The sequence below is a fragment of the Chrysemys picta genome, chromosome 7, assembly GCF_011386835.1.
Source record: "Chrysemys picta bellii isolate R12L10 chromosome 7, ASM1138683v2, whole genome shotgun sequence".
NCBI classification, from domain to species: Eukaryota; Metazoa; Chordata; order Testudines; family Emydidae; genus Chrysemys; species Chrysemys picta.
In genome coordinates, this window is record NC_088797.1 from 128586885 (window position 1) to 128600898 (window position 14014).

The following is a 14014-nucleotide window of genomic DNA, read 5'->3' on the forward strand; positions in this document are numbered from 1 at the left end:
ACCCAGCCCCAACTAAATCATCCCAGCCAGGGCTTTGTCAAGCTGGGCCTTAAAAACCTCCAAGGATGGAGATTCCACCTGTCTACTGTTGTCAACAGCTGGTTTAGCACTTCAGCAAACTCTGGTTCTGGGTGCTTAGCAAGTGATTTCCACCAGTTCAGTAGTTTGAGTTTTCTTTAAAACGTGACAGCAAACATGTACAGCTTAATATTTGTTGTGTTTAATGTATAGAATCATAGAATAATGGGGACCACAAGAGTCACCTAGTCTAACCCCCGCAAGAAGCAGGATTTAAACCATCCAAGCCAGATGGCTCCAGCCTCCTTTTGAAAACCTCCAGTGAAGGAGCTTCCACACCCTCCCCAGGCGTCTGTTCCATTGGCCGACTGCTCTGACAATTCGGAAGATTTTCCTGAAATTTAATCTAAATCTGCTGTGCTGTAGTTTGAACCCACTGCCTTTTGTCCTGCCCTCTGTGGCAAAAGAGAACAACTTTTCTCCGTCTCTTTTTATGGCAGCCTTTCAGCCGCAATCATATTCCCCCCTTCATCTCCTCTTTTCCCAACTGAACATACCCAGTTCCTTCAGCCTTTGCTCATATGGCTGCATTCCATCCCTTGGATCATGGGTGGCAAGGGAGCTGCTCATTTCGGGAGGCTAGCCCCTGGCCCCGCCCCCGCCCCTTTGACCTGAGGCCCTGCTGACCCTCCATCCCCAGCGCCCCTAGCACTGGGCGGCATACTCCCAGCCCTGGGAAGTGTGGCCCCAGCGCCCAGGGGCCCCTCAGCGCTGTGCGGCCCCAGCCACCCCGAGTCCCAGCAGCAGGCTGGCCCGCCCTAGCCCCAGTCCCAGCCCGCTTCCAGGAAGAGGAGCAGCTTGCCAGAGCTCGGGCCAAGGAGGGAGCGGCAAGCAGGAAGGGGCCTGGGGGCAGAGCATGGGCGGGGCTATCTGGGGCTGTTTGAGGAGGCGTGGCCTCCCCCGGCCTGCGGTACCTGCCACCCATGCCTTTGATCATCTTTGTCACTCGCCCCTGGATCCTTTCCAGTTTCTCTACATCCTTTCTATACATTGGTGACCAAAATTGGACACAGTTCTCCAGCTGAGGCCTACCCAGCACCAAGTAGAGCGGTACTGTCACCTCCTGAGACTTGTGTGCTGTGCCTCTGTTCATGCAACCTGACATTGCATTTGCTTTTTTTTACAACAGCCTCGCACTGTTGACTCATGGTGGATCACAACCTTCACATAACCCCCAAATCCTTCTCAGCCGTGCTGCTGCCAAGCCAGTTATCTTCCATTCTGTATTTGTGCATTTGGTTTTTCTTCCTCAGTCCCTTGGTTAGATGCTCCCATTAGTATTAGTCCATAGTCCAGAGGTTTGGGCAGGAAAGAGGCAAAATGAAGGTGTTTCCAGCACCTTTTATAGCTTCTGCCATGTGGCGGGAATCCCATTGTTTTAAACAAAGCCCTCAGCACAGCTAGTGGAAAATTACAGGTAAAAGGTGGAGTTTGGAGTCACATGGGAAAGTCACATGTCCATGCCTGATTTCTCTTAGTCATAGCAGGAAAGCCAATTATCGGTAGATAGGTGTCTCCCATGGTCCATTGTGAGTTAAGTGTTCCTTGATGAGCCACTTAATTTGAATAGTCTCTTCAAGATGTGCAGGCTAAACACCTTGTGGGTGCTACCCAGGAGCAAACATTTGAAATCCAGGTATAGCGCCAATACTCAGAACTTCAGGTACAACAAAGGTACATGCATACAAATAGCATAATCATATTCAGTTAATCATAACACCTTACTTGACACACTTTGTATAAGATTTGTTGCAATTATATAACAGTGGTAGCAACAATGATCTGCATGGTCATATTTTAATCAGATAACCCCCCCTCAAAGAATTCTAGTAGATTGGTGAGACATGATTTCCATTTACAAAAACCATGTTGACTCTTCCCCAACATATTATTTTCATCTATGTGTCTGACAATTTTGTTCTTTACAGTTTGCGTGGTATTGAAGTCAGGCTTACCTGCCTGTAATTGCCGGGATCACTTCTGGAGCCCTTTTTGAAAATTGGCATCACATTAGGTATCTTCCAGTCATTTGGTACAGAAGTGGATTTAAATGATAGGTTACGAACTACAGTTAGTAGTTCTGCAATTTCACATTTGGGTTCCTTCAGAACTCTTGGGTGATACCATCTGCTCCTGGTGACTTATTACTGTTTAGTTTATCAATTTGTTCCAAAACCTCCTCAAATGACACCTCAGTCTGGGACAGTTCCTCAGACTGGCTCAAGTTTGGGAATCTCCCTCACATCCTCAGCCGTGAAGACCGAGTTTGCAAATATTATTGCCAGTGAGTCTGCGATTTCTTCAGCTAATTCCTTCAGCACCCTCGAGTGAATAGCATCCAGCCCCACTGATGTGATTTCATTCAAATTGGTCAGAAGATCTCTGACGTGTTCTTTACGTATCCCGATCTGCCTCCCTTCCCCTTGATTGCCTACAATAACTCCGCTAGTCGTCTGGTCACGTTATTTTTTGGGAGAAGACTGAAGCAAAGTTGACATTGAGCAACTCTGCCTTCCTATCATCTTCTGTTACCAGCTCACCACCTCCACTGAGCAGCGGACCCACACACCATCCTTGATCTTTCTTTGTTGTTATTTGAAGAACCCCTTCTTGTTGTCTCTAACATTCCTTATGAGCGGTAACTCATTCTTTGCCTTGGCTTTCCTCATTTTGTCCCTACATGCTCATGCTACTCGCTTGTCTACTTCCCTGGTGACATGCCCCTCTCTCCATTTCCTGTATGGATCCCTTTTGGTTTTTAGATAGCTAAAAAGCTCCTTGTGTAGCCGAACTGGTCTCCCATGGCTCTTATCTTTCCTCTGTGTTGGAATAGCTTGATGTTGAGTCTCCAATTGACATCTTTTAGGAACTGCCAGTCTCCTTCGACTCCTTTTCTTCTTAATTGGTCTCAGGGCCATCCCTACCCATATGCAAAGTACACAGCTGTGTAGGGCACCAGGAAATTTGAGCAACCACATTTCCTGATGTCCTGCGCAGCTTGTGCTGCTCCAGCCCCTGCTCCACCTCTTCCCCATGCCCCCCCCCGCTCTGCCCCAGCCCCTGCTCTGCCCCCACACCTGTGAGGACGGCTGGAGGGGCCGGGCCTGCACTCACCGCGTGGTAAGTGGAGCGACCTGGCCCCAGCCCGCTCCACTCCCCTGGCTCCTAGCAGGGGGGCTGCGTAGGGCACCCAAATGGCTAGGGAGGGCCCTGATTGGTCTTTCCATGGGACCTCGCCTGCTATTTCTCGGAATCGGTTGAACTCGCCTGTCTGAAGTCCAGTTTTGCTGTTCTCATGTCCTTCTTTCCTAGGATCTTGAATTTTATCAGATCATGATCACTTCCTCCCAAGTTCCCGACCACCTTCCCGTTCACAACTAATTCATCCCTGGGGGTCAAAATCAGATCCAAAATGGATGAGCCCTTAGTTGTTTCCTCAACTTTTTGAATTAGAAAGCTGCCCCCTGCACATGCTAAGAACTTGCAGGACGTATTTTTGTTACGCTGCAGTCAGAGGTGCCAGCTCCAGGGTGCTCTGGTTCTGGAGCACCCACCGAAAAACAATAGTGGGTGCTCAGCACCCACCAGTGGGGCCCACTGATCAGCTCATGTGCTTCAATAGCTTGAATGGGTTATAGTTTGTCAATTTCAAATTTAATTTTAAGTAGGTTTATTTTATGAATAAACCTGTCTTTAATTTAAATAACCTGATTTAAATCAATTTTTTAACTTTTTAAAAATGACCAATTTTTGTCCATCCTGACCTGAACACCTGCTATTTTTTCAAGGGGATCACGGTCTAAAAGTATTTCCATTGGGCAGAGATTTCTGAGAATAGATGGCTCTTTAATTTAGCAGGAAAAGGCAGATGGAGATCCAATGGTTGGCAGCTGACGCTAGACAAATTCAGACTAGAAATAAGGTGCAGGTTTGTACACTGATTCATTAACAACCTAGAGGGGGTGGGTTCTCCATCCCTGGCAGCCTGTAAGGCAAGACTGGGTCTCTTTTCCAGAGAGACACTGCAGCTCAAACAGCCGGAGGATCATAAACGGTCCCTTCTGGCCTGAAATTGATGACTAACCCTCCGGGGCGTGTGTGCTACTCTAACAATAACAATGTCTGTTCAGGCACAGCACAGCCGTGCTAGAACGACCCCCTCGGGATCCAAGCCATTTCTGTGTTAGTGCAAAAGAGACTTGTGGGGGCGGGGGCTGACAGCTCCTCCAGCCCCAGCACCGCAGTGGGGCTCGAGGGGGGATCCAGGGACCAGGTTCGTTGTAGTCCAAGGTTCGTTATTGTGAAGAGTGTTATAGCGAGGGTGTGCTGTACGTATGTGCCAGCAACATCTGCCCAGGAATTACATTACACACTAGTAAGAATCCTTGTCGAGCGCTTGTCATGCCTAGATCTGGCTCTGCTAGGGAGGTTACGGATCACACTCTTATCTTTAACTATGGAGTTTAACTGAGTCAGAAGGTTTAAGTTTAATGGGATCTTTAAGCCTTTGATTTTTGCCATTTTACTGATATTTGTACATAACAAACTCAAAGTTGAACCCTGAGCAGAATTAGAATCTTTCACACTCGTCTGAACATTGGTTTTATGCAGAAAGAATTAGAAGAGTTCCAAAATGGTCACTTTTTCCCTCTGAAGTTTTTTCACTTGATTGTCTCATCTTTGCTCTGTATTAATTTCAATGGCATAAATGGGCCCAAAGAGTCAAAGACGTTAACATGACCCTGTCATTGGCGAACATTAATCGGTGCTAAACCAGGTTCGGGGTTTGGGGTACAGAAACCACAGCCTGCTTAGTATCATGGCAAAAGCAACATTCAACAACCTTTTAACCGTTTATTAATGATAAGGGGAGCGGCGGGGGGAGGGGGAACAGTTAAAACATTTCGAATGTTATTAAATAAGAGTTTCATTTGCACAACATCCCTTGTTCCTCCACCTTTTAGCTGGAGAGAGATTTTAGAAAGAAACCTTCCTTGCCTGACCGAGTCTTAGATGGGATTAAAGGTACCAACAACTGTCCTTTTGGGCAGGGTTGCCAGGTGCCCGGTTTTCAATCGGAACACCCAGTCGAAAAGGGACCCTGGCGGCCCAGAGCCAGTACCCCATCCTGCACCCCAACCCCCTGCCTCAACCCGCAGTCCCCTACCGCACTCCGAATCCCTCGGCCCCACCCCCCAGCCTGGAGCCCCCTCCTGCACCCCAAACCCACTCAGCCTTGCCTAGCACCATGGTCAGCACACGGTCTCCCAAACAAACAGACCATGGCGTATTTCAGTCCAGCAGCAAGCACACCCCAACAAACTGTGACGTTATGAGTGTAATATAATATCTCATTGAAAGATGACAGTGCCAGAAAGAGTTAATTAACTCACAGACAGACCTGACATGGCTGAACTTTAGAGACTGGTTAGGAGGATCTGTAAATGAACAGAGCTTTGAAATGCAAGTCTGCATTCTTAGAGGTAGAAGGGGAGCTGTGTGCTCAGGTCTTGTGATGTTAGCAAACAAGTCTTGTCTATTGCTATAACTTTAATTCAAAGATCAAAAAAGGAATATTAACATTTAGGAAGACACTTGAGGGAAATAGTATTATTGTCTCTGTCTCTTTGAAGGTTGTGGTAACCTGTATCTGAACTGTGTAATGGATAAATTACCCTGTGCTAATTGCCATGATGTTTGGGAGAAGGAGAGTTAGGCCTATTGTTTTCTCAGGCCAAAAGGCTGCTGGAAATGTATAAAAACCCTGGGACACAATCCAACATCATCTCAGATCTGCTTTGGGTTTCAAGAGGGGGAAACCATAATAGAGGCTCAACTTAACTGGATCCCCCAAATTAAAAAACATAGTAAGAGAACCAAAAAAGTGCAACTGCGGCTAAACAACAAAGTTTAAGAAGCAGTGAGAGGCAAAAAGGCATCCTTTAAAAAGTGGAAGTTAAATCCTAGTGAGGAAAATAGAAAGGAGCATAAACTCTGGCAAGTGAAGTGTAAAAATATAATTAGAACATAAGAGCGGCCAGACTGGGTCAGAGCAAAGGTCCATCTAGCCCAGTATCCTGTCTACCGACAGTGGCCAGTGCCAGGTGCCCCAGAGGGAGTGAACCTAACAGGTAATGATCAAGTGGTCTCTCTCCTGCCATCCATCTCCACACTCTGACAAACAGAAGCTAGGGACCCCATTCCTTACCCATCCTGGCTAATAGCCATTAATGGACTTAACCTCCACGAATTTATCCAGTTCTCTTTTAAACCCTGTTATAGTCCTAGCCTTCACAACCTCCTCAGGCAAGGAGTTCCACAGGTTGACTGTGTGCTGTGTGAAGAAGAACTTCCTTTTATTTGTTTTAAACCTGCTGCCCATTAATTTCATTTGGTGGCCCCTGGTTCTTATATTATGGGAACAAGTAAATAACTTTTCCTTATTCACTTTCTCCACACCACTCCTGATTTTATATACCACTATAATATCCCCCCTTAGTCTCCTCTTTTCCAAGCTGAAAAGTCCTAGCCTTTTTAATCTCTCCTCATATGGGACCCATTCCAAACCCCAATCATTTTAGTTGCCCTTTTCTGAACTTTTTCTAGTGCCAGTATATCTTTTTTGAACTGAGGAGACCACATCTGTACGCAGTATTCAAGATGTTGGCATACCATCGATTTATATAAGGGCAATAAGATATTCTCCATCTTATCTCTATCCCTTTTTTAATGATTCCTAACATCCTGTTTGCTTTTTTGACCGCCGCTGCACACTGCGTGGACGTCTTCAGAGAACTATCCACAATGACTCCAAGATCTCTTTCCTGATTAGTTGTAGCTAAATTAGCCCCCATCATATTGTATGTATAGTTGGGGTTATTTTTTCCAATGTGCATTACTTTACATTTATCCACATTAAATTTCATTTGCCATTTTGTTGCCCAATCATTTAGTTTTGTGAGATCTTTTTGAAGTTCTTAACAGTCTGCTTTAGTCTTAATTAGGAAGGCCAAAAGAGAATTTGAGGAACAGTTAGCCAAAGACTAAAAAGTAATAGCAAAAAAAATTTTAAGTACATCAGAAGTAGGAAACCTGCTAAACAACCAGTGGGGCCACTGGATGATCGAGATGCGAAAGGAGCACTCAAGGACGATAAAGCCATTGCAGAGACACTACATGAATTCTTTGCATCAGTCTTCACAGCTGAGGATGTGAGGAGATTCCCAAACCTGAGCCATTATTTTTAGGTGACAAATCTGAGGACCTGTCCCCGACTGAGGTGTCATTAGAGGAGGTTTTGGAACAAACTGATAAATTTAACAGTAATAAGCCACCAGGACCAGATGGGATTCACCCAAGAGAGCTGAAGGAACTCAGATGTGAAATTGCAAAACTACTAACTGTAGTTTTGCGGATACAGACTAACACGGCTGCTACTCTGATAACTGTAGTTTGTAACCAGCATTTAAATCAGTTTCTGTACGAAATGACTGGAGGATAGCTAATATGATGCCAATTTTTTAAAAGGGCTCCAGAAGTGATCCCGACAATTACAGGCTGGTGAGCCTGACTTCAGTATTGGGCAAACTGGTTGAAACTATAGTCAAGAACAAAATTGTCAGACACGTAGATGAACATACTTTCTTGGGGAATAGTCAACATGGTTTATGTAAAGGGAACTCATGCCCCACCAATCTACTAGAATTCTTTGAGGGGGTCAACAAGCATGTGGACAAGGGGGATCCAGTGGACATAGTGTACTTAGATTTTCAGAAATCCTTTGACAAGGTCCCTCACCAAAGGATCTTAAGCAAAGTAAGCTATCATGGGATAAAAGGGAAGGACCTCTCCTGGATGGGTAACTGGTTAAAAGATAGGAAACAAGGGGTAGGGATAAGTGGTTAGTTTTCAGAATGGAGAGGGGTAAATAGTGGTGTCCCCCAGGGGTCTGTACTGGGCCCAGTCTTTAACATTCATAAATGATCTGGAAAAAGGGGTAAACAGTGAGGTGGCAAAATTCGCAGATGATACAAAACTACTCCAGGTAGTTAAGTCCCAGGCAGACTGTGAAGAGCTACAAAGAGATCTCTCAAAACTGGGTGACTGGGCAACAAAATGGCAGATGAAATTCAGTGTTGATAAATGCAAAGTAATGCACATTGGAAAACATAATCCCAACTATACATATAAAATGATGGGATCTAAATTAGCTGTTACCACTCCAGAAAGAGATCTTGGAGTCATTGTGGATAGTTCTCTGAAAACATCCACTCAATGTGCAGCAGCAGTCAAAAAAGCGAACAGAATGTTGGGAATCGTTAAGAAAGGGAGAGATAATAAGACAGAAAATATCATATTGCCTTTATATAATTCCATGGTGTGCTCACATCTTGAATACTGCGTGCTGATGTGGTTGCCCCATCTCAAAAAAGATATATTGGAATTTGGAAAAGGTTCAGAAAAGGGCAACAAAAATGATGAGGGGTCTGGAACGGCTTCCTTGTGAGGCGAGATTAATAAGTCTGGGACTTTTCAGCTTGGAAAAGAGACGACTAAGGGGGGATATGATCGAGGTCTATAAAATCGTGACTGATGTGGAGAAAGTAAATAAGGAAGTGTTATTTATTTCTTCTCATTACACAAGAACTAGGGGCCACCACATGAAATGAATAGGCTGAATGATAAAAGTGAGGGGCAAACACTGCAAGGGATTTCTCTCCCTGTCCCTGTCCATCTCCCTCTTTGCCCCTAAGAATACAAAAGAACAAACCGCTGGACTATGGTCTGAAGATTTTGGTCAGTAATACCGCCTGAAGGATGTGGTAAGGAATTTACCTGTAATCAAATCTAGTTTGTTACGTTGGGAAGTGCTTGTCTTTCTTTTTCTTACAGCCATTGCTGACTTTTATGCCTCATGACTTGTACTCAGTCTTACTTAAGATCCTATCTTCCTTTGTTGTTAATCTGGTTTTATTGTTTAATCCAATCCAGTGTGTTTAAATTACATTGTCTGGGTAACTCCATTTAGGGTGGCAAGTTGTGTATACGTTTTGGGGAGGAATCCGGGACTGGGGATGTGTTGTGGGAACCCAGGTTACAGGGCAAGAGATGAGACGGGTCTGGAGAACTCTCCCGTATGTCACAATAGTTACAGTGACTTCCCAAAAATATCACAGTACAATGCTCACTGCTCAACACACGCACACAACTGTCATTAAAATATACAAATCGATATTTTTGTATGTATATTCATAATGTGTTTTATAACAAACTAGTCACAGACTGTGCATTGCAGTGTGGTTTTGGGGGCATGGTTTCCGATGTGAGCATTGAGGGTGATGGTATTGCTGACGAGGAAGTGACAGCACTAGAGAGGCCGTTAGTGTGTTGGTGGCAGGAAGGTAATGCTTGGAGACTGGCAGTGTGCTGGGTGTGAATGGAATCTATAATCTAGAACCGCCTTGGTTTTGGTATTAGGCATGCGAGGAAATACACTTGAACAACCTGAACTCTAATTTAACAATAACTGTTGTGTGGGGATGAGCATCTTCCATGGGCTTAGACTTCTGAGTCATGAACTATCAAGAGACTAATTCATGCACATACCTTGTTGCCACCTTAACTATGGAGCTCCTAAAGTGCCTCCATAATCCTCCTAGATCTGATGTCCTGGAAGAATGCTCAAGGCCTTGGTCTTGGGTTGGCTTTCTCCTCCTCCTGTGTTCGGAGCTGGAGATGCAACAGACACTTATAATAATTGGCCGGTTGGTTCTTTCCATGTAAGGACACATGAATCCAGTTCAGCAGCAGCCAGTGCAGTGACGGTGTCTGCCGTCACGTGAGTTGGGAGGAGTGTCTGTTGCTCATCAACCGCGGTCACAACATCAGGCTTACGTGGTTTCTTCCTTTGTTTCCTACAGGTTCATGAAGGTGGCTGGCCGCACCGTGGATGCTGTTACCTGGCAACAGTAGGTATTCACCATTCCTTTTACTTTCCACATAGCAGCTCTGCAGCAATGCGATGTTGTTGTTTAGGGCAGAGTTAACATCTTGTCTAGGGTCACACGGTCACTGTGAAAGGGACAGACCCCTGGAAACCACCTCCTCAGCCACTGGACTGTGCTTAAATGGCGGGAAAGGCCGTCCCCTGGCAGCTCAATAGGACACACGCCCTGGCAGGGATGCATTAGCCTTTGGTATTCCCCTGGGCTGGGCGTGTAAGAGATTTAATAATGGCTTCTCCAGTCTAGCAGAGACAGGTCTAAAGAGCCAGTGGCGGGATAAATTAAGGCTGGAAATAGGGCGTACATTTTTAACAGTGAATGTAATTATCCATTGGGACAACTTAGCAAGGGCTGCGATGGAGCTCCAGCGCTGGCACTGCCTTTCTAAAGGATCTGGGCTAGGAATTACGTCGGGGCCGTTCTCTGGCTTGTGCTAGACAGGAGGCCAGACTAGGTGATCACAGTGACCCTTCCGGCCTTGGAATCTCTGAATAACTAGTCACCCCTCCCAGGCTACCAAATTGCAGAAAGGGGAAAAAACTCTCCCCCAGGCTTCCTTTGTTGCCTGGGTTCCTGATACCTAGTAAGGTAGGCAGACAGCATCCGGGTTTGGCAAGGCTGCACGGGACAGGTGAGAAGGAAGCTGCATGTGGTGCGCCACTGGACAATTTGAAAGTCCTTCTGTGTATCCTGCTTCTCTTTGCACCTCTGGCTGTTGCCTCTCACAGGCTGGTGGCCTGGATCTAAACCCACCGGAGCCAGAGGGAGAAAGACCCAGTCCAATGGTAAATACATTACTGCCCCAGGAGTAGATTCTCTGGCTTCTGGATTCTCTGCCACCCTACATAGGTGCCCGGGGGAATCCACCTATAGGAATAACCTACAAACCACTGCACAGCACTGTAACTAGGATACAGGGCCGGAGAATAGATTCCCACAGAAATCTTTTATGTCAGCTCCCAGATTCCAGTCCAGGATGGGCTTGTTAGCAAGAGGTTAATGCTTGATTTCTCACCTGACTCCCCAAATTACAAAAGGAAAGTGTTAATAGCGCCATTGGCAGAGAGGCTTGGAGCATGTTCGAGTGTCATGGGTAAGGCGAAGATTTTGTCAGGGGTATTTTTAGTAAAGTCACGGACGGGTCACGGGCAATAAAGAAAAATTCCCGGAAGTCCATGACCTGTCCCTGACGTTTACTGAAAATATCCCTGACAAACCAGGGAGCCCAGCTGCCTGCAGAGGTTGGGCAGCTGCGGGGGCCGCTCCGAGTTCTGCGTGTCCCTGTCCCCCTCCCGCCTGTGGGGGCTTGGAGCTCTGGGTACCCCCGCCACCTGTGGAGACCGGGAGCTTTGCAGGATCCCCGGCGCCCACAGCAGCTCAGAGCTCGGGAACCGCCCCCTGCGTTGGCCGGGAGATGCAGGGCAGGTGGCGTGCAGCCCCCGAGCAAAGGGCAGTCCCCCCCTGCTCCCCCCAAGCACGGGCCGAACAGCCCCAGTGCCTCCCCCCCGCCCCCTCCCCCCCCACACACACACAGCACTGGGCAGCCCCAACCACCACAAGTCCTGACCGCCCTAGCCCCAGCACGCTGCTTCTCTGAGGAGGAGCAACATGCCGGGGCTGGGGTCAAGGGGGAGGGGCAAGCACTTAGCAGGGCTTCGGGGAGGAGCGTGAGTGGGGCCATGCAGGGCTGGTTGGGTCGGCACAGCCTTCCCCAGCCTACGGGACGCGCCGCCCATGCCCCTAGGAACCTACCTATGATCTAGGGAACAAGCCGAGCCCCACGCACTCCCCTGACAACGAGGGGCACGTTACAAACCAGGGGCTGCAATCCATACCCTGACTAGCGGCACTGAGCACCACAGGGTGTTGGCTTTTGTGGTGTAAATTATTCCATGTCCTCTCCCCTTCCCCGTGAGCCTCAGCTTTCCAGGTTCGTCTTTGATTGCTTGCACGGGCACATTCCACTGCAGGTGCGTTCCCTCCGCGAGGCCCAGCCGGGTGGTCCGAGAGCCCTCTGTCGCCACCCTGGTGTGAGAGGGCAGAACAACCCTGCCCCCTCTCAGCTCCTTCTTGCTGCCACTGATGGTGTCAGAGCACTGCCAGGCTGCTTGTGACAAATGGGTTCCCCACTCCTGTGTGTCTATCGCCTGTTGCTGTTAGACATTAGCCAGCTCTCAGTGCTAGGTTTGCATTTTAGGCCTTTTTTGACCACTTTTTATCTTTTGTTACCGGGATCGGTACCAGAACAATGCCCAGCTCTCCGGGGCTACGTCCTGCTGGCCTTGTGCTAAGCCTGTGCCAGTCGGCGCCCCACACCTGTCCTGCTTACGCCACTTGGGAAAATCCCACATTAGGGACAAATGTCCCGTTTGTAAAGGGATCAAGCCCCGCTCAAAGGCAACACAGAGGCTCACGTGCTTACTTATGGAGGCAGCACTTTGCCCTCCATCAGAGTCATCGCTTGGGGGAAGCACCCACAGGACGTCCGTTTCAGTGTGGAGATGTCCTCTGTCCCCGTCGCTGGTACTGAAGAAAAGGCTCAGGCCTTCCTCAGGTTCAGTACCGGAGCCAAGTAGAGGCAGAGACTCTGCGAAACATTCAGGGGAGGGGCTCTCCCTGGAGCACTCCTCGCCTAGCGAGAGGAGATTGCTGCCTCTGGAACCTCTGGCAGGTCTGTCAGGCCGTCCCCTGAAAGATCTCTGCAGCGCCCTCCCAACCACTCTGGAGACATGCGCAGCCGCAAGGAACCTGCTTAGCCTCTTGGTACCAGTTCACAGGCAGTACTAGAAGGTTTACAACCAGCACCGATGCCTGCACCTACCTCGCTGCGTCAAGAGCCTACAGTATTGTTACCTCCCAAGCGTCCACAAAAGCTGGAGCAGTCAAGGGGCAAACCTCCGAGGGTGTCGCCAGTACTGCCACCCCTCTCAGTCTCAGCGGGCTCTGCCCCTCCATCGTCAGAGCTATCAGACTCTACTTCTGCTGACTCGGAGGTGAGGTCATCCGTATCCCATTCGGGTTGGGGAACATCCCGCCCCTCAGTCCTGGGCACCATGGGCCAGACAGCAACCGCAGCACTGGCCTCCTTCTAAGTGACAATGGACCAGATGAGGATGGGTCCAGGCCTGTACCAGTGGCAGGTCTGGGCATCGTGGGACATCACCTCTCCAGCTAGGACCTCCCCTCGACCCTCTTGTTCACTATCTTCAAGAGCACTTGGGGGCATTGGCACCCAGGGTCTCCAGCTCCAGTTCCCCATACCAAGATCAGTACCAACCAGCCGGAAGTCTCTCAGGCAGCTTCTTCACCACAAGACATTGGTCAGCCCCCACCTCAAAGTCTGTGGCATCCTCGTCTCACAGGGGAGCTGGAACAATGTTTATAGTGAGGCTGCTGAGAGCCATTGAACCAAACTGTAAACCCTGGATATACTGTAATGGAAACCATTTCGGGGGGGGGGGGTGCAGCAGCCCCCCCCAACCCGGACTTCTAGTTCCAGCGCCTCTGTCGTTTCATTACCAGATGAGGTGTTGAGCCAGCGAGTGATTCCCTGCTGCCAGAGGACCACAGGGGCTCATCCAGAACTACTGAGAAGTATGGCCTTGGTGCTTGACGTCCAGGCAGAGGAGGGGCGTGGATGCTCCCACAAGCTGATGGACATTCTGGTATCGACAGCCCCTGCCAGGGTAGCTCTGCCAACCAACGAAGCCATCATGGAGCCAGCTGAGGCGTTTTGGCAGACGCCTTCCTTCTGGCCTCCCACAGCAAAGCGAACTGAGAGGAGGTGCTACATCCCCTTGAAGGGGCATGACCATTTCTGCTCTCCTCAGGTTCCCTGAATGGCAGCTGCCAATGAGCGGGACAGACGAGGACAACAGGCATCAATGCCAAAAGATCTGTTGGATCTGTTTGGTCACAAACTGTATTCGTCA

At 48.4% G+C, this 14014-nt stretch overlaps 1 protein-coding gene across 2 annotated transcripts in view; it reads left to right on the forward strand.

Annotated features, from left to right (window-relative positions):
* Positions 1 to 14014, forward strand: part of HPSE2 (heparanase 2 (inactive)) — a 261248-nt gene that overhangs the window by 177418 nt on the left and 69816 nt on the right. For both annotated transcript variants that reach the window (XM_065553611.1, XM_065553610.1), the window contains one exon: positions 9999 to 10046. In XM_065553611.1, coding sequence (XP_065409683.1) covers positions 9999 to 10046 — 48 coding nt within the window. The remainder of the gene's footprint in view (positions 1 to 9998; positions 10047 to 14014) is intronic.